The sequence below is a fragment of the Fusarium falciforme genome, chromosome 1, assembly GCF_026873545.1.
Source record: "Fusarium falciforme chromosome 1, complete sequence".
Classification (NCBI taxonomy): Eukaryota; Fungi; Ascomycota; class Sordariomycetes; order Hypocreales; family Nectriaceae; genus Fusarium; species Fusarium falciforme.
This window is the reverse complement of record NC_070544.1, coordinates 848686-874701: the sequence shown is the minus strand read 5'-3', so window position 1 is coordinate 874701 and position 26016 is coordinate 848686. Positions and strand designations below refer to the sequence as shown.

The 26016-nt window shown below is 53.3% G+C and overlaps 12 protein-coding genes across 12 annotated transcripts; 4 read left to right on the top strand and 8 right to left on the bottom strand.

Moving 5' to 3' along the window:
* Nucleotides 1-222: 222 nt before the first annotated feature.
* On the bottom strand, nucleotides 223-2478 carry NCS54_00019700 (Hypothetical protein; the record flags this gene model as incomplete). Its single annotated transcript, XM_053145852.1, has 1 exon — nucleotides 223-2478. The coding sequence occupies one exon, from the start codon at nucleotides 2476-2478 to the stop codon at nucleotides 223-225; it is 2256 nt and encodes a 751-aa protein (XP_053001827.1).
* Nucleotides 2479-3214: 736 nt separating this feature from the next.
* On the bottom strand, nucleotides 3215-4223 carry NCS54_00019600 (AB hydrolase-1 domain-containing protein; the record flags this gene model as incomplete). Its single annotated transcript, XM_053145851.1, has 3 exons — nucleotides 4087-4223; nucleotides 3453-4039; nucleotides 3215-3402 (listed from the first exon to the last, which is right to left on the bottom strand). The coding sequence occupies exons 1-3, from the start codon at nucleotides 4200-4202 to the stop codon at nucleotides 3215-3217; spliced, it is 891 nt and encodes a 296-aa protein (XP_053001826.1). The 5' UTR covers nucleotides 4203-4223.
* Nucleotides 4224-4588: 365 nt separating this feature from the next.
* On the bottom strand, nucleotides 4589-6576 carry NCS54_00019500 (Hypothetical protein; the record flags this gene model as incomplete). The annotated part of the gene is made up of 7 exons (XM_053145850.1): nucleotides 4589-5300; nucleotides 5352-5537; nucleotides 5589-5753; nucleotides 5805-5998; nucleotides 6050-6097; nucleotides 6149-6241; nucleotides 6301-6576. The coding sequence occupies 7 exons, from the start codon at nucleotides 6574-6576 to the stop codon at nucleotides 4589-4591; spliced, it is 1674 nt and encodes a 557-aa protein (XP_053001825.1).
* Nucleotides 6577-7969: 1393 nt separating this feature from the next.
* NCS54_00019400 (TauD domain-containing protein) lies at nucleotides 7970-9212 on the top strand (the record flags this gene model as incomplete). The annotated part of the gene is made up of 3 exons (XM_053145849.1): nucleotides 7970-8131; nucleotides 8181-8913; nucleotides 8965-9212. 3 exons carry the CDS (start codon nucleotides 7970-7972, stop codon nucleotides 9210-9212), a joined length of 1143 nt encoding a protein of 380 aa, XP_053001824.1.
* A 322-nt stretch (nucleotides 9213-9534) lies between these two features.
* NCS54_00019300 (Ima1-N domain-containing protein) lies at nucleotides 9535-11763 on the bottom strand (the record flags this gene model as incomplete). The annotated part of the gene is made up of 3 exons (XM_053145848.1): nucleotides 11584-11763; nucleotides 10715-11536; nucleotides 9535-10668 (listed from the first exon to the last, which is right to left on the bottom strand). The coding sequence occupies exons 1-3, from the start codon at nucleotides 11710-11712 to the stop codon at nucleotides 9535-9537; spliced, it is 2085 nt and encodes a 694-aa protein (XP_053001823.1). The 5' UTR covers nucleotides 11713-11763.
* A 346-nt stretch (nucleotides 11764-12109) lies between these two features.
* On the top strand, nucleotides 12110-12949 carry NCS54_00019200 (Hypothetical protein; the record flags this gene model as incomplete). Its single annotated transcript, XM_053145847.1, has 1 exon — nucleotides 12110-12949. The coding sequence occupies one exon, from the start codon at nucleotides 12110-12112 to the stop codon at nucleotides 12947-12949; it is 840 nt and encodes a 279-aa protein (XP_053001822.1).
* A 318-nt stretch (nucleotides 12950-13267) lies between these two features.
* Nucleotides 13268-16587, bottom strand: NCS54_00019100 (Hypothetical protein; the record flags this gene model as incomplete). Its single annotated transcript, XM_053145846.1, has 2 exons — nucleotides 13268-13448; nucleotides 13496-16587. 2 exons carry the CDS (start codon nucleotides 16585-16587, stop codon nucleotides 13268-13270), a joined length of 3273 nt encoding a protein of 1090 aa, XP_053001821.1.
* Nucleotides 16588-17077: 490 nt separating this feature from the next.
* On the top strand, nucleotides 17078-17510 carry NCS54_00019000 (Cytochrome c oxidase subunit 8, mitochondrial; the record flags this gene model as incomplete). The annotated part of the gene is made up of 2 exons (XM_053145845.1): nucleotides 17078-17423; nucleotides 17485-17510. The coding sequence occupies exons 1-2, from the start codon at nucleotides 17219-17221 to the stop codon at nucleotides 17508-17510; spliced, it is 231 nt and encodes a 76-aa protein (XP_053001820.1). The 5' UTR covers nucleotides 17078-17218.
* Nucleotides 17511-17812: 302 nt separating this feature from the next.
* On the bottom strand, nucleotides 17813-19786 carry NCS54_00018900 (Hypothetical protein; the record flags this gene model as incomplete). Its single annotated transcript, XM_053145844.1, has 1 exon — nucleotides 17813-19786. Exon 1 carries the CDS (start codon nucleotides 19619-19621, stop codon nucleotides 17813-17815), a length of 1809 nt encoding a protein of 602 aa, XP_053001819.1. The 5' UTR covers nucleotides 19622-19786.
* NCS54_00018800 (37S ribosomal protein S25, mitochondrial) lies at nucleotides 19637-20832 on the top strand (the record flags this gene model as incomplete). The annotated part of the gene is made up of 4 exons (XM_053145843.1): nucleotides 19637-19650; nucleotides 19949-19964; nucleotides 20024-20412; nucleotides 20466-20832. The coding sequence occupies 4 exons, from the start codon at nucleotides 19637-19639 to the stop codon at nucleotides 20830-20832; spliced, it is 786 nt and encodes a 261-aa protein (XP_053001818.1).
* Nucleotides 20833-21021: 189 nt separating this feature from the next.
* Nucleotides 21022-21938, bottom strand: NCS54_00018700 (UDP-N-acetylglucosamine transferase subunit ALG14; the record flags this gene model as incomplete). Its single annotated transcript, XM_053145842.1, has 2 exons — nucleotides 21022-21726; nucleotides 21789-21938. 2 exons carry the CDS (start codon nucleotides 21936-21938, stop codon nucleotides 21022-21024), a joined length of 855 nt encoding a protein of 284 aa, XP_053001817.1.
* Nucleotides 21939-22542: 604 nt separating this feature from the next.
* Nucleotides 22543-25672, bottom strand: NCS54_00018600 (Hypothetical protein; the record flags this gene model as incomplete). The annotated part of the gene is made up of 9 exons (XM_053145841.1): nucleotides 22543-22722; nucleotides 22778-22957; nucleotides 23003-23103; nucleotides 23184-23206; nucleotides 23329-23612; nucleotides 23667-23766; nucleotides 23820-23970; nucleotides 24195-24993; nucleotides 25043-25672. The coding sequence occupies 9 exons, from the start codon at nucleotides 25670-25672 to the stop codon at nucleotides 22543-22545; spliced, it is 2448 nt and encodes an 815-aa protein (XP_053001816.1).
* Nucleotides 25673-26016: the final 344 nt, after the last annotated feature.

Below are 26016 nucleotides of genomic sequence, written 5' to 3'. Positions count from 1 at the left end.
CTTGACATGCAGCCGAAGTCATAATTGGAAACCTCTAGCGAGTATGGTCCTCAGGGTTGCTCATAATAATGGCTAAACTCAATTGTTCTTGGGGATTCAATATCAATAGCATCTGAACTTAAACCTAGCGATGACAAGAAAAGACACATGCCGTAGTAAAAACGACTACTCATCTAGTACCAATATCGCTTTCTTCAACAAGTCTTGAAAGACAGGCTTCAACTATAGCAAAAGAGCAAACAGTACAGCAGCCAAGCCCACAACAAAAGACACCGACTGAACAGTCGCACTCGCCGTGACAATCGCCGGCGTCGGATATGTACTAGGTGGAACATACGAAGGCCCTGAAGGAACAGCAGTCGCTGTGACAACATGCGTAGTCGTCGCATTGGGGAACTTGACAGTCGAGTTCTCAGCCACCACCACGGCCGGCAGCGCCCTTTGGTATGGGAGACCTTTATCGTCCTCGCCCGAGACGTACACTAGAAGATTTCGGCGCTGAACTTTGACTGTAGCAAAGAAGGACGAGTTTCGCGGGGAACCGCGCTCTCCGGAGCCGGCGGTGGCGTTGAGGCTGGACACCCGAGTAAAGTCGGGGGCTCGGAATGTAAAGTCGGCTGTCTTGAACCGGCCGTCTACCTCGGCGATTGCTCCGACGTCTTTGCCGAACGGTGGCTGGCCGGCCATTGGGTACCAGCCCCGATGACCTGGCCGACCGCGGATACTGGCAAAGTTGAAGGATGAGAGTTGAAGTGTTGAGACGCCGGAGCTGAGAAAGGTGAAGGTACCTTTGCCTGAGATGGCGACCTTGTATGTGCCGGGGGGTGGCGAAGAGAGTGATAGATACGTGCTATCCTCGAGAATAGTCTTGGTTATTCCTATTCCTTCAGTTTGAAGTGGCTTTCCGTCTGGTGCTGTAATCTCCAGCTTGACGCCCGCTCCCAGGAGAGAGAACGTCACCTTTGTCATGTACGAATCAACAGGGACGCCAAACTCCTTGGCAGATCCATCTACCTTGTTCTGGACGCGGATGATAGTACCGAGATCAGTCGTAATGACATTCTCGATAAACGAAGTGACGTTGGCAACTTCTGACCTTGGGCCTGTGCGGTACAAGCCACCTGTACCGGCACAGAGTTGACCATAGGCATTGTCTGCTCTCTTAACTATGGTCGATCGCTTCATGGCGCTATCCTCACAGTCTGAGGCGTATGTAAAGACACTGATACTGATACGCTTCTCCTGAGCCTTGGCCAGTAGCTGCGGCATGAGATGTGAATCTTTTGCGTCTGCGTCTGTGAAGAGTAGAAGTCCTGAGTCGACATCCATGACATCCACAGCTGCCAGCATCCCTGTGAATGCCAACTCAGGACAGTCACCGCCTCCAGCAGCACCAAGATTGCTGATGGCATCTTCAAAGGCAGCTAGATCGGTCGTCACGGTCAACGGTCCCGTGCTAGGGTCGTTGAAAGGGGAGAGAACGTAGAGACCAGGCTCGTTGTCTGTACCTGACAGACTTTCAGCGATTTGGAGGGCTTGAACACGGACAGCGTCGATGACATCGTCCATGCTACCCGTCGTGTCGATAGCAAAAGCCAGAGTTGGAACACCAAAAAGAAGACGCAACGCCTTGGGAGCACCGCTCGTGTCATCCTTGATATCATCGAAGAACTGCATTGTGGCCTGCATCGCCAACTCGGCAGCTTTGAAGTGTAGATCTGAGTGCGGTGACCACCAACAGTTGTTGCTATCCTTGTTGATGCCCGGGTACGCCTTGTCTGCGAAGCCACCATGACGACACTTCCAGTCTCCTGGAATCAGAACGTCCTCGCCGGGATAGTAGCCGCTCGTAAGTTTGGGAAAGCCGTTGGTGTTTTCCTCGCAGTGAATACCTTTACAAGGAATAGGCCAGTCCGAGTCCCAGCCTGGAGGTTTGGGAGAGACGTTGCATGACCTGCAGCTTCGTTGATCAGGCGTGGCCATGTACGATGTCATCGGTTTGTTGCGGATGAGGTCCGAGTTGGGCTCAGTATTTCCAAGCTCCACCCAGTTGCTGTGCGAGTAAAAGTCCTGAATCGTATGAAGCGCCTCGCCGACGGCCTTCCTAGCCTTGGCAACATCAGGAGGAAGAGCCAAAAGAGCCCCTATAGCCTCCTTCTTGAGATCCTGAATACGTGACTGTGCCTCGACAAACGACTCTCCATCACAATGCTTATGAGCGTGGTCTTGATCATCGTCGACGTCCATGTTTGCCTGCTGAATCTCCTTGCACGCCGCACGCATCTTGCTCGAGATTGTGGTGATGGATGGAAAGTAGAGATAGGCCCGATCTTCAAAGGCGACTCTCGTCATGTCTTCATGGGAGATGCCTCCGTTGCCTGCAAAGTCTTCTTTCCATTGTGCTGGGAAGAAGGCAGAGACTTGCAGGATGTTGATAGCAATGAGAGAGGTGAGGATAAAGAGGTAGTGAGCGGCCATGTTGTGATGCTCTCCGAGTTAAGACTCGGATTAACGATTGACTGTACGCAAGTGATTCAAAGAGAGTAGACTTGCCCTTCATATTAAAACTAATCTTGGCACTGAATGCAGTGATAGTTATGTTGTTGACGACTCTGTTGTTTGGCCATCCAGCTCCGCCCACTGGCGGAGGTGTGTCAGCGTTGCTACTGTAACTCCCATCTCCCGGCACCAATCTGAAGCTTCAGCTGGGAATTTCAACCAGGCCGCGCTGCTGCCTACAATAGTACTATTTCAAGAAAAGTCCAGGATGCGACGTGATTTGTCCGCATGGGAATGGCTGGGCGAGCCACAGTGACGTAGAGATGTGGCATCGAGGCCTCGTATCATCTCGGACTCTGTGATACATTATAAGGCGGCCGCCTGCAATAGCTCCGACTTGGCCAAGTCTCCGTGGTTCGGAGGAGGTAGGCAGATAAGGTGCCTGAAGGGCCGCCTTGACCCTCAAGCTAATGCAGCCTCAAGTTCTAGAGCAAGCTACAATGGGAAGCTCAACACAGAACGGGTGAAGTAACCGTCTGCTTGACTATTACTACTAAATATAGTGACGATCGGGTCTAAGAATTGCAAGTTGCCAGCCGAGTTGAAACCACTGCTCAGCGATCAGAAACTGCGAGCTGGCGTATCTTATGATGGCCCCGAAGCCTTCCCGATATTAGTGATAGAAACTTTATCAGTACATCTGCCTTTAATGCCATCAGAGCCGGCTTGAAATTCTTGGTTCATCGTCCAAGAAATCATTGATAAGCTTAGAAAACTCGTCCGCATACTGCCACAAGAAGCCATGTCCAGAGTCAGGAAACAGATGCAGCTGAGCCCCTGCATGTCTCAACTTCCTCCACATCACGTAGCTGTTTTCTTCTGGCAAGAGGACATCCTCACTTCCTGCGTGTACCTGTCAGTAACCAAGCTCATCAACTTTCAGCTCAACTCACCGTTTGCAATCAACACGGGCATCTTGAGCTCCTCGAACCTGTCGTACGACGCATCTTTGGCCTGCTTGCGATCCATAAACTTGGCAAAGGCGATTCCTTGTCGGTGAGCGTTTGCTGGATCGACAGCGCTGCTCCTGTCCTTTCGCGCACCCGTGATCCTCTTCCAAGCAGCCTCGCCTGCCTTTCTGCTCTTTTCTGATGTGCGAAACATGCTAAATATGAAAGCCTCCTTGTGCTCTTCTTCTGTCTTGGCAGCTTTGAGACGATTAAACGGCTCTAGCGAGGCGGCTGGCACAACGCCTTCGCCTGTGCTGGGTGTTGTACCGCAGAGGATGAGTCGGCGGACTAGATCTGGGGCATTGAGAGCGACGAGTTGCGCGACGCATCCGCCCATGGAGAAGCCCAATACGTCGGCCTTGGTGACTCCAATTGCGCGGAGGACGTCAATGTAGTACTGCGCCCACTTGGCAAAGACCTTGGGTACTTCACCTTCAGAGCGGCCTACACCGGCATTGTCGATGAGGATGATGGGACGCTTGGCGGCGATTGGGTTCACCAAAGCTGGATCCCAATGATCCATTGTTCCTCTGCAAAAGTAAGCATCGCACCAAGTGCATGGCTGGAGGGTTCTCACCTAAAGTGCATGAGCAGCGCAAGAGGAACGCCATGATCCCTACCAAACCGTCGATAGGCAAACTTGATGCCATCGACAGTGACAAACTGATCTTTTGCCGTCTCATAAGTCGCCATCTTGAACTGTTTCCTTTTCGATTATCAAAAGAGGAATTTAAACTTGTCAGCAAGAAAGGGTATAAAAGGGTCAAGATGCCGAGGTTCAGCGGCTATTGACGTCAGGTGATTGAGCCAAAAGTTGGGGAACCCTGCGAAACATCTCCAACAATTGCCTGTTTCGGCAACTTTGCCGCATCAAAGGATTGTGGAGAAGCATAACCAGTAGTCGAGACTAGTTTACCCCAGGTTTCGAGACATTTTGACAATATTTTAAGCATATAATAGTCGGTAGGCAGCGGGTCAAGGGATATTCATGTGTCTTTATCTAGCAACTTTTAGTCTCCAGTTGTGCTTGTATCTGTCTATCCAATCTTTTCTACCCCAATCTCACCCACACTCCCCCTCTAGTGAGCGAATCTGAAGTCCCAGCGCTGCTGACCCTCATCCGTGGTGTTGAGGATATAGTCTTCCTGCTGCTCCTTTGTAAGAGCATTCCATCTCCTGTCGCGCACCTTGTTCCTCCAGATGTAAAACGCCTTGACAAGGTAAAACAGCACAATGTTGCCGCAGGTAATACCCAAGATGACCTTGTTGCCCCGGCGGTACAGAGGCTTGTCGTCCTCACGGAAGATGTTGGAAGCGGCAATGTTACCTGTCTGCACAAACATGTTGTACAAGGCAGCGCTGATGGCACGGGTACGCACACTGTTACTGTTCTTGGCGTTCCAGCCTACCAGGATGGCGTGGCAGTACGGGTAGCTCAGAAGACCAGTGATGAGAGCGTATCGCACCCAGGGGGACATGTCGGCGGGAAGGACAACGAGGGCGAGAACCCATGGGAAGATCCAAATGTTGGAGAGAGACGAGAGCATGCCTCGTTCCTTGACGCGCTCAGAGACCCATGTGATGATGAGGAGGTTAACGGCATAGAGGAACTGCGAAGGAATGGCGAGGAGATTGGCCTTGAAAACAGAGAAACCAATCTGACGCAGGATGTAGGACAGGTATGTGCTGAAGGGCGAAGGTGGGATGTAGACCATGAGGCCGATGATGTAGAGCGGCCACTGCTCCCAGTCCTTGATGGCCCTCCAGAGTCTGGGGAGGTTGACGGCTTGTCTACGAGGGTATTAGCTTCAATATCACAGAGCTGTGCAAGTTGAAACCTACCGGTTGTTCATGTCACCCTTGCTGGGATCATCACGGAGAAGTCGGTTAACCATGATGTACTCCTCATGCTCAGTGAACCAGCCGTCCTTGCCACGGAACCAGCTCTTGGTCTGGCAGGGACCAGGAGGCATAAGAACCCATGAGAAGAGACCGACGATGAAGGTGCCAATGGCTTCAAGAATGAATCTGGGTTACCGTGTGAGCTTCATTCGACAAAACCTCAGTAATCAGACTTACAGCCATCTCCAACCTCCCAAACCGGCGACGCCTCGCATCTGCAGGATGCCAGAAGCGAGCAGCGAACCCACAATGTTGCTGGTGCTCAGGGCCGTCCAGAAAAAGGCCAGTCTGATGGGCAGCTCATTAGACTTGTAAAAGTACGTAAGCCAAAGAACAATATCCCTAAGTCCGTTAGAACAATTTCTCAAAAAAAAAGCCTCTAGAAAAACTCACGGAATGAATCCACCCATGAGAAGACCGAGCAGGGCCTTGATGGCAAAGTAGGCCGACTTGCTATGCAGGGCAGCCTGCGAGCCTGCGACTAGGGACCAGGAGCAGATGAGGAAGGGGATCCATCTGTCGGCTCCGAGCTTCTTGCTGATCAAGCCACTGGGGAGTTCAGCTGAGAGGAAGGTAACGAGGAAGATCTAGAGGTTTCATGTTAGTCGCAGGGTGTGAACAGGGAGAGAGACACTTACGGTCTGGCCGTAGTTGAAGTCGTTTGTGTCCATGCCAATCTCGGGAAGCTGTTACTGGTTAGCAAAGGCTCGAGGCTGTCGTTATTGGGCTAGACTCGCCATATTATCCGAGATGGCGCGGTTAATGTTGCGCCGGTGAAAGTCGAGGGAGCAGAACATGACCCATGCCCAGAGAGTAATACGCCAATCGATCTGTGGCGGGACGATCCATGGTTAGCAAACAGTCTAACTTGGCGCATAGTACTACACACCTTTCTCACAAGCCTCTTTTCCTCTTCGGCAGTCCAAGTATAGTTGGGGTCGAACCTATGACGGTTCTCGTACTTGGCATTCTCGTAGACCTTGCGCCAGCGTTCGGCGACCTGAAGGTCAGAAAAGACATGCTCAATCGTCGAAGAGGCAGTCTCGTCGCCGCTGTCGTTGGGAGAATCACTAGGAGATTGATCATTGACAAAAACCTCCTTAGTGTCCCTGTCGTTGACATAGACCTCCTTGTTGTCCCGGTTGGGGGCGTCACTAGCAGCCATGATGGACAAGAGTGTGTTCGAGTCCGCGGAGAAGTGAGGGAAGACTTGGGGCCGCGGAGATGTCAAGAGCAGGACCTGCTTGTGATGGATGCATGGCCTGGCTTATAAAGGTCTGGCACCTCTCCCATGCCCTCAGGTTCGAACCATGATGTACGACAACCGACCTCAGGGGCGGGACACTATCAATGTCGCGATGAGCCTCGATAATCACCTCAAGCTCGGTGAGACGACCTTTTTTGCCTCCAAGCGTCGATTATACCCTGGATATGCCCATAGAAAAAGCTACGCTGGGCGGCCCAGACTCGAAAAGCTTGGATATCTTTGCAAAAAAAGTTGGGGGTCACTTTCAACAACCTCCTGCTAAAGCACTGAACCCCCGAGAGCCCGTGGCGACGGAGCGGTAGTTCGCCGACCAATCGAGACCCCCGGATAAGCATGCATCTGGCCAAAACTAGAAGAGTGTCGGGTCCTCTGCGAACGTTGCAATGGCGAGGTCGTCATTGGAAGCATGTAGGTAGAGACTAACATGACTTGTGTTGGCGGAGCTTTGTCTAGAAGAGGAGAATGACGTGCCCGGAGACGGGGAGTCGCCGGTCCAATCGCTGGGATGACCGACCGAGAGGCCGTAGATATGAGGGAGACTAAGGTTTTTTCATGGAGAAAATCTCGGAGGAGGTGGTGGTCTCGGGGAGTTGATCTGTGAAGCTAGGGTTGAGTATATCTTGTATGTACGTACTATTCTGAGATATATCCGGCTACTAGATTCCTTTCTGAGAACTCTCAACTATCAGATACAACTCTAATACAACAACACCGAATAAAACAATTCCATTCTTTGAATATTCAGCCATAATCGACCTCCCGAGCGATATCCCGTATTCTCGTCACAATCACATTGCGTGACCCTGCCCCAGAGATTGCGACACCACCATGGCGCGGGCGTTTCGTGATGGCGCAATCCTTATCCCATCGCCCCCGTCGCAGTCTAAGCCCCTTGGCAAATGTCATGTTAGAAGCAGCCCAAGCAATTGCAGAAAACTCCATTGCGTGATTTCTCTCCCACTTGTCGAGCGTCGACTCGCGCCTCATTGATCGACGTTCTTCTTACGCAATATGCCCGTCCGAAGTCGCTCAGTGTTGCAGGAAGCGATGGAAGCGATGGAAGCGTCAACATTACTCACGGCGAATGAGACTCTCTGGACTCCGTCGGTACTCTGCTTATTGCTTTTCCCCGCGTTGATGCCGGCATTCATGTGCTGGATCGCGATATCCGATGAGGGGAACAAGAGTTGCTGTGTAATACGTATATAAGAGACGGCTTATCTGTCTCAAAGTAAAGCCTAATCAGGACAAAGTCGAAACTCGTAGATTCATCACTGTCTGCTTCTTCACAATGGCTCCTTCAGCAACTACAGCCACGGCCAGCTTGGTCACCGACGCCTCCAAGCTCAAGCTGTACCCCGGCCACGTCGAGGGTGTCTACAAGGAGCTGTCTCCTGTCGTGTACAAGAAGGAGGATGAGCTCAAGGGAACTGACGAGTATGCTGCGGCCAAGGTTAGCTTCTCATCACCTCATGGCAGACGCACAAACTAACACGATTCAGTATCCCAACTACCTCCCCACCTGGAACAAGGACCAGGTCTACCCTCCCCTCGAGCCCTTTGAGCACTACGACCACGGCCGCGACGCAGACCCTACTTTCCCCAACCTCATCACAAAGGATACCAAGGTCTCGCACCTTACTCCGACCATCGGCACAGAGGTCGAGGGCGTCCAGCTGAGCAAGCTCTCCAAAGCCGGCAAGGACGAGCTCGCCCGATACGTCGCCGAGCGCAAGGTCGTAGCCTTCCGAAACCAGGATTTCGCCGACCTTCCCATCTCCGAGGCTCTCGAGTTTGGAGGCTACTTTGGCCGTCACCATATTCACCCCACCTCTGGTTCTCCAGAGGGCCATCCCGAGATTCACCTCGTGCACCGTGGTGCGGGAGACAAGTCCCACGAGACCTTCTTCAAGACTCGCGTGAGCTCCGTGGCGTGGCACTCAGATATTACCTACGAGCAGCAGCCCCCAGGAACGACCTTCCTGTACATCCTCGACACCCCCGATACCGGTGGTGACACTCTCTTTGCCAACACCGTCGAGGCCTACGAGCGTCTGTCTCCTGCCTTCCAGAAGCTGCTCCACGGCCTCAAAGCTACGCACTCTGGTATTGAGCAGGTCAACGCTAGCGTCAAGAAGGGCAGCATCAAGCGTCGTGAGCCTGTCGTTAACGAGCACCCCATTGTGCGAACACACCCCGTCACTGGCGAGAAGTCGCTGTTTGTCAACCCCCAGTGTAAGTCAAAAACCTCTCTCCGAGATAAACTCTCACTAACACTCATCACAGTCACCCGCGACATTGTCGGCCTCAAGAAGGAAGAATCCGACGCCATCCTCAACTTCCTCTACGAGCACATCGCCTGGGGCGCCGACTTCCACGCCCGCGTCAAGTGGCAGGAGAAGACCGTCGTGGTCTGGGACAACCGATCCGTTCAGCACACTGCCCTTGTCGACTGGAAGTCTGGCCAGCGAAGGCATCTTGCCCGCATCACGCCTCAGGCTGAGCGGCCCTATGAGACCCCCTTTGAGGGTTAAGGTATAATGATAGCGTCTTGGTTAAATGTCCCGCGGGCAAAGATCCTGGCAGAGGACCGAAATAAACAAATTGATGTACAAGAATCGTCTGTTGATGAATGTCAGGCAGTGATGTGATGAAACATGTGAATAGGAGCCCACCAGGCTGGAACACAACAATCCTCTGAATGGTGCTAACACTACCAAGTTACAGGGCCCATGTATGCCTATATATGTACTCGAACAAACCAACTCTTGTGTATGTAAATGCTCTTCACCCTATCCTCCCGTCCAACGCCAATGCTCATGTATCCTGCCAAAGCAACCCTCTATGCACAAAACATCAAACCACGCTACTCCAAACCTGATGTCCGAGCATAACTGTCAAGACACCGATGCCATACTTGCCGGCACCTACAGTTCCCTGCCACACCTCCCAGCCAAGCCAGCACACAGCTGCCAGCTCCATGACGCTCAACACAGAACCCACGTATGTCGCTGTGCTTGGGCCTTTCTCTTCCTTTGTTTCCTTACTAGCTTCGCCCGTCACCCGTAGTGCGATAGTCCCAGCAGCAGAAAGCAATGCCAGTTGCACCTCTCGACGGAAAGGGGTATGGACAGCTAATGTAAGTCCCCACACGACAAGCAGAGCGGCGAGAGCCGTAAACTCGACGCCCAACTTGTCCATTTTGAGCCCTATGGCTACAGCAGGCTTTTCTTCAGTCCACCCAGATGGTCGTCGTGCCGAGGCATCACCCGGCTGACTCTCCTGACTCAAGCTGAAACTCTGACTCAACATGTCAGCCAAGCTATTGGCCTCATCGTTGCTCCTCTGAGGCGCAAAGAAACTCGGCGGCTTGAAAGAAACGTCCCTCTCATCTTCCTGTTGCCTCTGCGCTTGAGCCTTGGCAGCTCCCCGGAAAAAGATGCTCTCCTGCTCGACGGGCTTACCCCTCAAAACAGGCGCGTTGGGTGGGTTCCGCAGTCGTTGAGATGGAGTCGTCGGTGCTGCGGGAACCTTGTACCAAAAAGGACTCTGCTCGTTGCTGACGGGCGACTCCCCAAAAGCCGGTCTCGGGCCATTGGAGAGAGGTGCCTCGCGAAAGGCTCGGTGTTGTGACGGAACTGGAGACTCGGTAGGAGTCCAGTCCATTTCGTCCGAGTATTGAACCTCCTGGTTCCTTTGTGGAGAGAGATTGAGGCTGTTAAATTGCGTATGAGGACTCTCCGGCATCCTCACGGGGTTGCTGGGAGGGTATGGCCGTGGCAGTGGATTAACAAGTGGTTGACTGAATAGATCTCGCTGCTGAGGCGCAGGAGTCGGTGAGTCCAGGGCCTCGTTCAACAACTCAGAAAATGTTTTTGGTTCCTCCTTTTTCCTTCTCGTGATCTTGGGTTTCGGTGAAATGGTGGCGCTGGAGTTACCAAAAAGGGGCGTGGTATCAACTCTGATGGACCTCCTTGCAAAAGAGTAGATCTAATCAAGTCAGCATGCGTTCACCCTCTCACACATAAAAACATACCATAATCATGACGACCGCCATGACCAGATGAGCGCTCAGCTGAGCACTCCTCGACTGTCCCCTGCCTCCGTTCATCTCGAGCACCCGGCGGAAAAGGATACGGAAGAAGATGATCAACCCTTGGAAGGAATACCACTGCGTGAATCCCAGGAGATGCCTCGTGAAGCCGCGGCTGACCTGCACAAACTGGGGATTCCACCACGCAGATAGTATGCTCGCCGTAACCGCCCCGCTCATCAGAGTGTCGGCTGGTGGGAGAAATGCAACAGCCCATGATAGAGCAGCCACCGCCATGGTCGGCCAGCTCCTGTCATCTGGGTCATACATTCCCTCGTCCGGGTGTTCGAGCACATATGACAGCGTCTTGATGTGCCAGAGCATCTGCATCGCCAGTCCTCCCCACCACAATCCCCTCCCCAAGCTGTTGGCCCAGTCCAGGGCAGTATTCCTTCCTGGATCAGCCCTCCTCCCTCGGCTCTTCTCCATCATTCGTCGCAGATGATCTGTCTTGGCCGTGTATCCCGCCCGACGAATCTGACCCTCTACCCGCTCGGCGCATTCATCGCAGACCTGAGGATATCGTTCCTCCAGCCCCTTTCGGTATCGGTAGTAGTTTCGCTCAAGTTCAGGGTAATCGGGATGGTTCGGGTCGTCGGGGAGATACTGAGCGAGTGAGGACGTAAATAGACGCTGGTTCTTGAGACATGTCGAGCAAAAGATGCTATCCCTCGGCGACGAGGGAGGCGACTGTCGTGGTACGGCGTATTGCGTTGCGGGAGCCTCCCGCTCGGTGGCTACTGGAGGATCCGTAATCTCTCCATTCTAAAATCCGTCAGCTCGAAGTCCTGAATGAGGTTTGGCGCTCATACTTCATCGAGATAGTTGGTCGCATCGCAGAATAGGCAGAGAAACTGGCTCGTGACGCCATCATATTTGGTGTTGGACCTCTTGCCGCAGTAGAAGCAACTCAGGTATCTCGTCCCTCGCAGGCGCGGCATGATGCCATGACCATTAATCCAGATCCTACAAGAAAATAACGAGTGAGATGTTTGTCGGGAGTAAGAAAAAACACAACAGGATGGAATTTTTGATGTTTATTCCAGGTTGACATGGAAGCCCACTTTCTGGGGTTTCTGCCGGGCGGTCGACAGATTTTAGAGGCTCTTAAGCCCCTGCCGCGGGGCGTGCAGCACTGTGACCCCTGCAAGGCCCCTGTAGATTTACGGGAGGTCACGTCACACCAAATGGAGATCAGGACGACCTCAGCCTTCAACACCCATTGAATCAAGGCGTCTTTGACACCGTCGCTACAACAAAAGGCATTCACGTCGTCAACCAACAGAAATACCCTTTCTTCCTTGCATATGCCATAGATAAAACAACAATGCCGCCATCATGACCACTCCACCCTCATCTTCAAGACCTCCTCTCCCTCCACCCCTCCACCTAACCATCCGCTTCTCAACCTCCCAGCCAGACCTCGAGCTCGACATCCCCTCGCCAAACGCAACAACCGTCCTTGCCCTCAAGCACCTACTCCGCACCCGTCTCTCCTCCCGCAGCCGACTGCGCCTCATCCACCAGGGCCGTCTACTCCCCGACTCGTCAGCCCTCAGCTCCGTACTCAAGGCGCCGCCGCCTCCGCCGCCAAGGGAGGATGATCCGAAGGGCAAGGGAAAGGCAGTTGAGGGCGTGTCGCGCGTCTATGTTAACTGCTCCATTGGTGATGAGTTGACGAGTGAGGAACTCAAGCAAGAGGAGGAAGAGGCCGCCAAGCCGCCCAAGGATGCGACGCCTGAGGGATCCAAGCCTACAGCGTCGACGAGGCCGAGGCCGAGGGGGTTCGACCGATTGCTCCAGTCTGGGTTCACACAGTCCGAGATCTCGACGTTGAGAACCCAGTTCACGTCGATACACACGTCGCGCTTCACACCAGACGCCATGCCATCGCCCGACACCCTGCGCAACATGGAGGACGCGTGGATCGACAATAACGCTGGCGGGATCCCGTCCGAGTCAAACCCGCTAGAGGATGAGTACGCAGGCATGGCTTCAGTACTAGAAATACTGTTCCGAGCCATGATGGTCGGCTTCTTCTTCCCTTTAGGAAGCCTGACATGGTTGATGCGCGAAGAAGGGATCTGGAGTAAGAGATGGCAGATCTTTGTCGGCTTCGGCGTCGTGTTTAGTCTCTGCATTGGGTTCATCATGGGGATCTCAGGGGACCGGCCTTAGTAGAGCCTTCCCCTAGATGATCAAGGACAGCAGCATTCTTTCTGGCGTCGGGCGTTTTTTTTTTTACATGGAGCGTACTATATACAATAGTCTACCATAACTACAGATGGCGAACAAGACGGGCTAGTATAGATTCCCATTCCCAACATTCGGTCGGGACAATTCGAACCGCCCCGACAACCGACAAGACAACAACTATCTTTTTTACCGACGCGCCCAAACTCCCCCAATCCCCGCGATGGTATAGCAAAATTATGGCCCAGTACATGCCAACAACCCCCTTTTGAACTGCTCGTGAAACAGAAACAACTAAAGGCCTTACAGGTACAGACTCTGGGCGGCCACAATGTCTCTGCGGATCTTTGCCAGACTCTCTTCAAACTTCTTGGTCAGGTCCTCGTTGCCCATAACCTTGGCGGCCTGGGCCATCTGTCGAAGGAGCTCTTCCAGACGGCGGAAGAGGCGGATGAGTGAGCCTTCGTATACGTTTGTCATTTTGCTACAAATTGTCAGTGATATTCTCTTCCAGTGTGGCATCACACTTACCAAATCTCAACAAAAGGACGTCCTTGGGCCCACGTGTAGACCGTCTCCATCAGCTGCCACTTGAGCTTCTGCACATACTCCTCCTCATTGACGTCCAGCTTGCACTCCTGGCTGACCTTGGCAATGATTCTCGCCTTGGCCTGGACCTCACGGAAGGGCTTCTGCAGTTCTTCCTTGAGAGCAGGAGCTTCCACCTTTTCGTCAAAGATGAAGATGCTCATGACGGCGGCGCACATCTCGGGTGTCTGCTCGTTGAAGAATCTGTCGAAGAGTAGTTCAGAGAGGAGCAGCTCGTGGCCCTCAGTGGATGAGATCTCACACGCGACACGGGCCTTGAGCTGGACGACCTCAGCGTCGTTGATGAAACCGAGACGGCGGAGGACACGCTTGCGTGACTTGAGCTCATCCATCTGAGCGATGCTGTACGCCTTGGCGATGGCCTTCTTGGTCTCCTTGACCTTGTCGGTCAGCTTGACCTTGGTGTGGTATTGCTCCCATAGTGAGGGGAGAAGAGGAGAGAGGTGCAGAGGGTTGGCAAGAAGCCTCGACTCCAGAACCTCAATCTTTCTAAGAAGCTTCTTGAACGACTCATCGGTGATCTCCATGTTCTCAATAGGATCCAAGATAGGCAGACCATCGGGGAATCGACGCTTAACCTCCATCAGAGACTTGGTGAGCGTCTCCCTATCGCCATCCGTCTTCAACCCGTCCCTAGGGAGGAAAAGTCGGATCTGGCTGATGGCCTTGATGCAGGTGAGCAGGCATGGCACAATGGCAAACTTGATGTCGCCGTCGTCAGAGAACGGCTTCAAGCCAGGAGGCATCTCTCCAGCTGGCTGTCCAGGGGCGATTTCGGCGCTCTTCCTCGAGATGGGCAGGAGAACATCGATGACGTAGGACTCCTGGGGGATGTGTTCGGGCTCGCCAAGCTTGGGCGCTCGGCGGGGAGTCTGGTTGACGATGACTCCCCATCCAAAGTCGGTGCCGTTTCCAGCGACAGTCTCCTGGTCGTCGTTGGGGTTGTAGATCTGCACAAGGCGGCCAGGCTGCAGGTAGGAGATGCTGTAGTTGGGGTGCTGAATGACTGTCCGCATGTCCTTGGTGTAGGTGCTCAGCTGTTGACGAATCTGGTAGTAGTCCTTGACTATCGCCTCATCAGGGATGCTCATTGCATCGCGCTCCTGCTGTAGCGACATCAAGTCCTTCTCCAGAGACGGAACGCTAGCCGCGTTTTGGAACTGGTGGAAACATCGCTCCAGCATAAACTCCGGTGAGATGGCCTCAATTCGCAGCAGGTTCAGAATCATGTTGTAGCCGAGGTAGAAAGCCGAGTTGAGGCGATCCTGGTGACCAGTAACAATCTCCTTGGCAGTGTCGGGCTCAAGCTTATCGTCAATCATCATGATGACGATACCTCGGGCATCGAGACCACGACGACCAGCACGACCAGCCATCTGAATGTACTCGGAAGAAGTGAGAGGACGTCTCTTGACACCATCCCACTTGGTAACCTGGGTGAAGACGACAGTCTTGGCAGGCATGTTCAAACCGATAGAGAAGGTCTCAGTCGCGAAAAGAACCTTGATGAGAGACTCCTGGAACAGAATCTCGATAGTCTCTTTGAGAATGGGCAGCAGACCTGAATGATGCACACCGATACCTCGCTCCAACAGGGGTAGAAGGTTCACAATCTGAGGCAGCTCCCTATCCTGCTCTGACAAGCTCTCAATGGCGCTGTGAAAGACCTTTTTAACCATGGCTTTTTCGGAATCGTCGTTGAAACTGAGGGATGAAATGTTCATGGCCATGTTCTCGCACTCTCGCTTGCTGAAGTTGAAGACAATGACAGGGTTAAACTTCTTCTTGATCGTCATCCGGATGATCTTGGCAATGTCTGAACCGCTGTCCGCACCACCCTTGTTGGTCTTCTTGTTCTTGCCCTTTCCTTTTTGTCGTGCCGTAGGATCGTTGGGGTCAGCTCCCTTCTTCTCCTCCACCTCTTGCATGACCAGGTTGAAATTTTGCTCGTTAAAGTTGCTCTTCTCATCAACGATGAGCCTAGCGCCACTACCACCAGCTGGGAAGAAGTAGTTCTGAAGAGGAGTCGGTCGGAAATCAGTGTAAACAACGTGGCAGGCCTGGTGATGGATCTTGGCGATCCACTCGGCGAACTGGAAAGCGTTGGGGATAGTGGCCGAGAGGAACACGTATCGAACCTTGTCGGGAAGCATGATAATGGTCTCCTCCCAAACGACACCTCTGGTCTTGTCGCGCATGTAGTGAATCTCATCAAAGACAACCCACGCAACTTCTCGCATAATCTCTGAACCTCGATACAACATGGATCGCAAAATCTCTGTCGTCATGACCAGACAACTGGCCGTGGGGTTGATAGTCACGTCACCAGTCATCAAGCCCACATCTCCAAAGATAGCCTCGAAATCTCGATATTTCTGGTTGCTCAGGGCCTTGATAGGACTCGTGTAGATGACTCTCTGGTTGCGCTTCAGACACTGCGCGACGGCGTACTCTGCGACGACTGTCTTTCCGGCAGAGGTGTGCGCAGACACGAGTACACTCTCCTCCCGCTCAATCGAAGCCACGGAAAGACTCTGGAAAGGATCGAGCTTAAAGTTCCACGTTCGCGCCGGCTCGTCGGGCGCCTTGTGCTCGGATAAGGGAACATACTCGTAATCCAGGTCCGGGGGCAGCGCAACTTGATGCTGAATGTTATGCGACAGGACCAGCGACGAGTCCTGAGGCACAAAGGTAGATGCGCCAGCAACCTCTCTCGACTCTGCCGTCTGGAAAGTATCCGTCATGACAGGACCCGCGCCGTCCTCCTTCTTCCTCCTCTTCTTATCTTGCTGGCTAGGGGTGTCCGAAGTATCGTCGTCGTCGGAATCCTCATCCTTGGAGGTCTCGGTCTTGTCGTCCATGTCGACATCCTCGGCCGCCTTGGCCGCGTTTCCGTTCATGGCCTCATCGGCCTTTCTCTTCTTGGTCTTGTCTCGCTTGCGGGGGACGCTCTCGTCTTCGCTCGCACTCGGGGCCTCCACCTTGCCCTCGAAAACATCAAACATGTCATCCATGTTTGGCGATGGTGTGCACCCGCGATCGGGGGCGATCGCTAGCTTTTTGGAGAAAGGGATCGAGATCGGAGTACCTAGCAGCAGAGTCGCAATTCCCAACGCGCTGAAGAAGGGCGAAGATCGAGAACAAAGAAACGAGGTCTCAAACAAGACAAAAATAGTCACCTCGAAGGAAAAAAGAGCGTGACCTTGTCGTCCCGTACAACAACACAAAGGAATCGATCGGAGGTTCCCAATTCGTGGGACCTGGGCCATGCGATTAAAAAAAGTTGGTTGACCAGGAGGTGGGCTTGGCGGCAGAAAAAAGCGCCCCTGGCGAAACAAGCCGCGGGCGGTGAGGCATCGAGATCCACCGGTTGCTGCCGACGTCACGTACGACTTGGAATGTCAGCATTACCATTTGTATGTGTCATGTGACTTTTCAGGTGACCGTGCTAAGCGTTTTCCCTTCAACCTCAGACCACCATCTTGACCTCGGCGCTACCCATCACGACGTTTGACACATACCCAAGCTCCCATCCCCAATCGCCACTCCACAACGTCAAGGTGCGTTCCCGTCTACGATTCCGAAGCCATTGAGCCGCTCGACTCTTGTCTCCCGCCGCGCACGAACCGAATTGACCTCGCGCAGATGCTCTCCCGCGCCGCCGTCCGTACCACGACCTCTCTGGTCACCAAGCGAGGCTTCCAGACCACCCGCGCCCGCCTCTCCTCGCCCTACCACTACCCCGAGGGCGCCTACAGCAACATCCCCTTCAACCCCCGCAGCAAGTGGTTCGGCGTTGGATTCTGGACCTTCATGGCCACCGGCTTCTTCGCTCCCTTCGGCATTTCCGGTGCGTGGTTTCTCTCCCGTGCTCTCCCGGCCGGAGGCATCGATGCTAACTCGCCGTGCAGTCTGGCAGACCTACAAGCCTACCTAAGTCCGTGGTTAGCGGATTGGGTATGCTGCTCGTCCATTGACAGATCAGGGAGCCTGTGGATGGATCGTTGTGTACATAACCGAAATAGACAACAGTCACTCTCGATCCTTGTACTCGAAATATTTCATTTGTCCGACCAACAGTTTTGTCTCTGTGTGATTTGCAATGTGATTTATGCTCATGATCAGCTCAATTCGTGCTCATGTCTCATACGAGAATCATCTAAGTACACAGAGCTATCTGCTCTGGGGTATGCTCTAATTTGGCGTAATATACAAATTGGTACAGAATATACTGTTACATCATAACCGCGTTCCATCTTTTTTGTATCTCCGATACGACGGGCCATCCCATTGACCCATCGGCGACTTCATATCGCTGCCGTTGAGAACGTTGTCGAACAGGGACTGGATGAACGGGATTCGATCTGGTGCAATGTCCCAGCGCTTGGCCAGCTCATCGTAGACTCTGACGACGGCTTCGTTGGAGGAGCACTTCTTGACTGCTCGCAGAGCCCAGATGACCAGCCACCGGTCAATACGGAAACCTCGTACTCCCTCGTCTTTGGCCTGGTACATGGCCTTCAAGACTCCCTCGAGGCGCTGCTCGCTCCACTCTGAGCTCGAATACCCTCCGTGAGAGTAGAAGCCCTTGAGTAGAGCCAGGAAGATGGTCGGATGGATCGTGATCCGAAGAAACTTCATCTCATCCAGGTACTGAGCAACCTTTGCCAGGTCCCCAATCCGGGTGGAGTAGTGTTCCACAAAGAGCTTGTAGGTGTGAAGGTTCGGACTGAGCTCGATCTGCTTCTGCAAAGACTTGCCGAGCTCGGGGTGCTTCCGTCCAACTCTGCTGAACATCATCAACACCTTGGTTACGACCCGAGGCATCCCGTAGTTCCTATCAGGGAGATCCGGGGCCATGGAATGAACATCCCTCATCTTCCGATACGTCTCTTCAGCCGCCACCTCCTCGCCGCACCTGAGAAGCCCCGATATGACACAGTTGAGCACAACAGTGTCAATCATCTCACCAGCCTCGACCATGTCCCTGTAGGCGGCCCGGATCCCTGCCGAGTCCATCTGCAGGCCAAAGTAGTGTATCACACTGACATGGTGGTACCGGTTGTACGGAATTTCCCGGTTTTCCATCTCCCTGTAAATCATCTCGGCCAGGGTATAATTGCCAACCTTGGAAGCGACGTCAAACAGAATGTTGAACGTCACTTCGTTCCCCTTGATACCAGCACCGCGCTCCATTTCCCTCCATATCCGCAGCGCAGTCTCCAACTCGGTGGACGTTGCGCGGCCCGCATACTTGGTAGCAAACGCCATAGCGAGGTTCCAATGGGTCCGACGCAGGGACAAGCCAACGTTTCTCACATCACCAAGCAGCGCAAAGTACCGCAGCATCGACTCGGAATCGCGCTTCGGCGGCCTTCCCATGACCCTGAGAAACTTGTCTCGCCATTGCCATGTGAGGTGAAGCATTCGAGGTTCGGGGAGTTGGAGATAGATGTCGTATATCGGCTCAAGCGAGGTGTAGTAGGGGCGACGGAGTTTTTGCGAGATGGCAGAACAGAGCTTGACAACTATTCGTTTCGTCTCATCGTTGCCTTTGCAGGTCTCCTCCTTGGTCGGATGCTCAAAGTCCCGCCGGTTGTCCGACACCTCCAACTTTTGCCCGTCGGGTTGGGCATACCGTCGACGGTATGGGTCTTGGTAGAATTGCAAGTGCTCCTCGACCGTGCTCGAGTCTTCTTGTCGGACAAAGGACATGAGGTGCTCTGGGTCTTGTCTATGCGTCGAATTGGCGCTGTGGCCCGAATGTCGCGCAGCCTCGGCGGCAGTTCCGTAGTTCTTTGCCGCATGTCGGGGTCGGTGGATTGGGAGGGTCCGTCGCAGCTCGGTCGCTGGTGTAAAAGTCTTGAGCAGCCATAGCGAGCTCCTTGCGCAGAAGAAATCAGCAGCGAGCCTCTTCCTGTGCGTTCCCCCGCCGCCATCTCTCACGGCGCAGAAGCTCCTCCTCACGGTCGGGGCGGCAAGCCTGGCCGACGGTCGGTTCGAGAGCACCGCACAGACGGAGCCGTCTACTCGACTGGAGATTTTCATGAGCTCCTCCTCATGATGGTGCGACCTCGGTGTGTAGCCGCGGAACTCGAGGCAGAGGAAGCCAGAAGGAAGGGAATTGGAAGCAGAGAAGGGGTGAGAGAATGGAGGTCGACAATCCAATCTCTCTCGTGGTGGGATGAGAGGCTTGTTTCTTAGCGGGACCTTTTTCCGGGATGATTTTTTGCTAACAGATCGGGGGCGGATTCGCGCCAAGCTTGCCGGCATCCCGCATTATCGGCGTTAAGATTGGCCGATCTCCAAAATTTCCACCACCACACCACCACGCTGAGCATAGAGCCGCGACATCGCAACCCACTCCCGTTGTAGAGCGCCAATTGACCCTGTAAGTTGAAGATGGTATATTTAATGACCTTGTATTTCACCTGCTAACCTATGTCTCAGAAATTGGCCATGGGAGGCAGACAGATCCGCCCCGCGAGGGTCTTCCAGACCGTCACCGAGGAACTCAACCACAGCCTCCTCGGCCAAAAGTCCGTCGCTACGCCGCCATGGTATAACATCATGCAGACGGTCCCTCCCTCAGAGACCCTCGTCCGAACTATCCCTCCCCGACACCGAGCACCAAACCCCAGAGCCACCAAGCCTAAGAACATCTTCCGCCCGCAGCGGATAAGGTACCTCGAGGATGCGCTACGAACAACCTTCTACAAAGATCACCCCTGGGAGCTCGCAAGGCCTCGTATCATCATGGAGTTGGATGGAAAGGACTATCAGAATTGCGATTGGAGCAAGGGCTTGAAGCAGCCCGGCATCCCCTTGACGGGAGAGTGGTGAGTCGATGGACTATATACAACTCACGTTAGACAAACTAACCCCACCACAGCGTCGTTCAACGCCAGATGTGGCTCATGGAGAACGAAAATGTCAGCGAGCGCAAGGCCTACGACGTCACCCGCCGTGAGTTCTACCGTCTCCGCCAGGAGGAGGAGATCGAGAAGCGCGTGGCCGTCGAGGAGGCCCGACACGTGGGAGCCTACTTTGGCAAGACTCGCATCGACGTCTCGCACGGCCTCGAGGACCGCGAGTTTGAGAACTGGAAGCTCTGGGCCGGCAAGGAGACGGAGCGCACCGAGGCCCGCCGCAACTCGGAGATTGAGAGCTTCGGCCTCGAAGAGGAGGAGGGCGCCGGCGGGGAGGACATTGCTGCCGAGGCGGATGCCACCGCCGAGACGGACAAGGTGGCGATTTGAGGTCGCTGATGCAGAGAGGGCGGATGATACCCGTCATGTACACAAACCATGTAAAAATTACTGTCTATGTACGAGAATCAAGATTCACGCATGTTCCATGAACCCCTAGGTGCGAACATTTCCCATTTTCGACCTCTCCATCTCAGACCTTCCCATCTCAGAATCCCCCTGGATCCAATCCCATTCATCTCAGATATCAGGGCGCCGGGCGTTAAACACCATCTCCCCGACATTCTCAATCCCGTACTTGGCAGCAACCTCGGCGTGCTGCACAACCAGGACATCAGCGATGCCGGTGTAGTAGAAGAGCTTCCCGGTGAGGCTCAGGGTCGAGATGCGGGCCCACGACTCGATGTAGACAAACTTCATCGAGTCCTCGGGCACGACGTAAAACGTCTTGAGAAGATTAACAGCCAGTCCGACAAAGAAGCCGGTGGCGGGGCCGTTGGAGAAGATGCAGGTAGGGTATCGAAGCTTGGCGCCGACGTCGTTCTTGGGGGGCGTGAGGAGGGCAGGGATGATTTCCAGCATGCTGCGCAGGGCGGAGAAGGGAGTCGACCACAGAGCCTGGTGAACGCGACGAGCGCGGGCGACGAACCGGCTGTCGGAGGTTCCAGCGTCCTTGCCCTCTCGGATGCACAAAAGCTCGAGATCAGTCTCGTACTCGGCGACTTGGTAGATGGAGTTGAGATCCCCAGCGGTAATCAGGTAGCGACGGTGAAAGTTGGCAAAGTTGCAGAATCCATCATCCATCATCATGAGCATCTCCTTGGTGTGTCCACCAGAGCCGAGAACAAAGAGGTGATAGTCAACATCACGACGACGAAGACCATGTTCAACCTGCTTACCAGCAGCAGCGGCACGGCGACGGAGGGTGAGCTGAACGCTGCGAGCCTTGAATTCACTTGAGTCAGGGAACGCTCCGTGGTTCAGAAAAAGGTCAAGGAGAGGCTCACCGTGAGGAAGACGATGAGCCCGACGAAAAAGAGCAGATGAAGTAGGAACAGGACATTCTCGGCCGGGAAGCAGATCAAGAGGCCGATGCTGACGCCGAGGAGGGCGGCGACGATGGAGGCCAGGAGCTTCAGGGACTCGGTGGACATCATCTTGGCGAGATGCTGCTGTCGTTGCCTGGTGGTGAGGTTATACCTGTTGACTTATATGCGACTGTTGTTGGAGGACAAGTGGTCAGTACAAGGATCAAGGTTGAGGAAGATAAAGGACAAGTCAACATGTCCAAAGAAGGGGAAGAAAATTGATACCTCATGGATTTCTCTGCACGAATATCCTCAAAAAAGGGATCAAGAATAGGTTTCCATTGTTCCAAGAAAGCAATGACACGATATCTCCCGACTCGGCAAAAAGCATGTGCTCAGAGGAACAAAGTGAGGTTGAAAGTGGATTCATGTGGCTCAAGCACGGGCCAAAATGGGAAATGTAAGCCAAGTTCAGGGCTATTTGACTGGCTGAATGAACCTACCCTGAATTATTCAATTACAGAGACCATGAGGAACAAGAATTGATTCTCAATCAAGTATTTAGACTATTTACTGTACATGGGAAACTCCAAAAAGGATAATGCTAGTGCGGGAATCACTAAGCATTCTTCCTTGTTGATGTGATATCTCCAACAATGCCGAGCTCTAATCATCAATGAATGATCATCAAAGGCTAGTCTCTCATGATTGTCACATTTTAGCAACACCCGCCTCAGAAAAAGCGTCGTCTCTTCTTGGGCACAGCAGCCTCTTCTTCCTGGCACTCCTCTCCAAGAGCTCGTCTCGCCGCCTCTCGGGTCGAATCTTCAAAGACCTCTCTCATGCCTTGACCAGTGGCAGCCGAGCACTCAAGGTACCGATGAGCACCAATGCGCTTCGCTTGCCAGTTTGCCTATTTCCAGTTAGTCATATCAACCCAACCTATGACCCAAGAGAGAAATACTAACCTCAGAGGAACAGACACAGCATGTCGGATAAGCCATCAGCCCCGAAGGCGAAAGTGCAGAACCGGTCCGGTGATCCTCAAGGAAGCACTGATCACGCAGATCCTTCTTCAAACCAACAAGATACAACAACGGCTGAAAGGTCTCGGTCTTTGCAAATGCATCGTGAGATGCGTGGTACCACTGCACTCATCAGCCTCATGCACCCAACAATTGGTGGGTACTCACCCATTGCATGATGGTATACATGGACACCTTGTCCGAGATGTTGAAACAGAGAAACACAGCGTCCCAAGAAATGTACGTCAACCTCTCGATCGTGTTGAGATCTGGAACGCCCGAGGTATCCTACAGCTCAATGCGTACAGGGTGGTCGTTGTACGAGCGCTCATTGACATAGGTTTCATACAGAGGTCGAGAAAAGGCGTCAGACTGTGACATGTTAGCTCATGACCGACGTCTAGTTCCTTGTAACTTGCATCAGGAAAATAGCCATAGCGAGCACGGCTACAAAAAAGTCAGCGAAGCAACACATAAATAACGAAGCTCCTCACAATAGCAAAGATGTCTGTCCAGCAGACTTGCTGCCCACAAACAAAAAGTTCAGGTGGATAGGTTGCCGCGGGATACTCTCCACCTCCGAGTCCCTACGCTTGCGCTTGCCGTTGAAAATCCCCAAAAGTCTCTTGCGCTTAGTCTCAACGGGGCGGTTCAGAAGACCCGAGGACGGGCGGCTAGACTCTGAGGTGGAAGGGCGTCCAAAGAGAGGTGTGGCGGCGCGGAAGAAGCTGAGGCGGGTTGATGGACGACGCGCAGGGGGAGATGCCTCCCGGAAGGTCTAACGGATATTCGTGAGCGAAAAGGGGATAGTTATCACTGATAAAAGACTCACAAGACGGGTTGAAGGACGCTCCTCAAAGCCATCGCCCTCAAACGGATCTCGCCGCTCTAGGCGACTGGGCACACGCTGTCGCCACGAGTCGATGCGCTCGCTAGGCTTTATCGGGGTCAAAGGCATTTTGTGGTAAGAGGCAAAGATGCTGACATGAGACGATACAAGTCCGAAGTGAGATGATGAGGGTGGATGAAGATGTGGTGAAGTGAGAGGGTGAAGAATGAAGAGTGTTGTTGTGTTGTGAAGAAGATAGCAGGCAGTGGTGATGCATTCCAGGTAATGATGGGCTGGCGGTTGACGGCTGTCAACAGCTGGCAACCTGTGCCGGACACCTCTCACCATATCTACCCAATAAAATTAAACACCATAAGTTAGGAATCATATATAATCACTGTGCTGTTTATTTCGCAACCTATATCCAACAGCTTCAACTAACAAAGTCGGCCAGGTTCGCGACATCCGCCCTCCTCAACCTCCCCCCATCAACACCCAGAATCTCCCTCGGAAACCATTCATCCAACTTACCCCCAGGCCTTCCAACACCCTCCTCTAGATTCTCCTCCTCCATACCAAGTACCATTACCGCCAGAGCTGTTCCGCTAAGCCAAGCCCAAACCATGCCCTCGCCATTGAACCCAGCTGCAACCCATTCTCCTGAGTCCTTGTCCTTTGAAGGACGGACTCGGCCAACCAGGGGCATCAGATCCCCCGTGAAACCCAGGATACCTGTCCAAGCCTTGACAAGTTTGCTTCCTTCATCCCATTGAGGCTCAAATATGGCTGGCATAACACCCCGGATGTGCGTCAGCGGGAGGGCGTGCACCTGGCTATCATCCCAAACTCCAACTTGATCCAGTCCCTGCTGACGACTCCTAAAGAACCCCCCTCCAATCATTAAATCCCCAGGCGTGCCATCTTGATTATCCGGTCTCTGCGTCACATAATCAAAACCCGGGTTGTAGACGATAGACCACGACCGTCCTCCGTGTGACGACGGGAATGACGCTCCTGGGCGCTGAGCGGACATATGTGCCAAGGCGCCAGTGAGACACCCGCGAAGCGATTGAACGAGATGAGGAGCGTATGCGTTGGTCGCATGTATCACATGTCGTGTCTTGAGTGTTCCGCGAGGTGTCTTGACCGTATAAGTGTATGGCGACGATCCTAATTCTTGCGAGACACTTTCGACGGGTGTGTTGGTGTGAACGCTCAGAGTTGAGAACCGATCGATCAGATCATTCCACACACCCGTAACAAGACGGTAGGGCCAGAGAGCGCCAGCTGAGTAGGATATTCCCCCTACAATAAGCTCGTTGACACCAAACTGTACTGATCAGCAACTCGTCTCATAGTAATGAATCAGTTCAGCTCACCTCTTTTCTAACCTCATCCGCCTCCAAGACAAAGGCCTTTTCCTCTGGCATCCACACCTTCATCTCCTCAACCTCTCGTTGAGCCTTTTCGAAATCATCCCTCTCAGTAAACAGATCCACTGTCTGCACTTCTCTCACCTCACCCTGCGGCACCTTCTCTCCAACTTTTTTCAATATCTCCAGATGACTCCTCTGAAATCTCGCCAGTTTGGCCGCCTTCTCCGGTCCCATCTTGGCGCGGAACATTGCAAGAACCTCGTACGGCGTAGACTTGATGTGTCCGCCATTCCTACCTGTAGCACCACTACACAGCTCTCTAGCCTCGCATACAACAACCCTCAACTCTCCTGACAACTCCAGGAGTGACTTGGCCACCGCTGCACCCGTGATTCCGCTTCCAATAATGACGACTTCTGCTTCCGCAGGTAACTCACCTTGAATGTCGCATAGCTTAGGAAACGGCGGGTCGTCAAGCCAGTATGAGCGGGTTGGTGCGGGGACGGGCAGGCTAGGTGGGGATGAGGCCCGAACGAGGAGGGATGAGAATTGAGTATGGAGAGCTGAGAAGGTTTTCAGGACCGATGATACGGTCGAGACAGTTGACTGGATCGTGGATATGATGGCGCCCATGGCTGAAGAGAGTGCGGTTAAGGTTAAGATATGGTTAGACAAGACAGTTGAGCGAGATGTTGAGGGTGAGACACTGAGACACTATCTCGATCGGCAAGCATGGGTTCAGTAACCGAGTGGTTTACATTCCTCTTATCAAGATAATGCATGTACTACACCGAGCACACCTACGAGACAGTCGAATTTGAAGAACGACCTACATGACATCAAAACACCACGAATCAACGGCAACAATCATCTTGGCGATTCAATGGTAAAAGACATGAATGCTGGATCAGCGACCCTTCTAGTTGGCATTTTCTCTAACGCTCTAAGAATCCCTTCCCCAATTTCCCCAGTCCTTC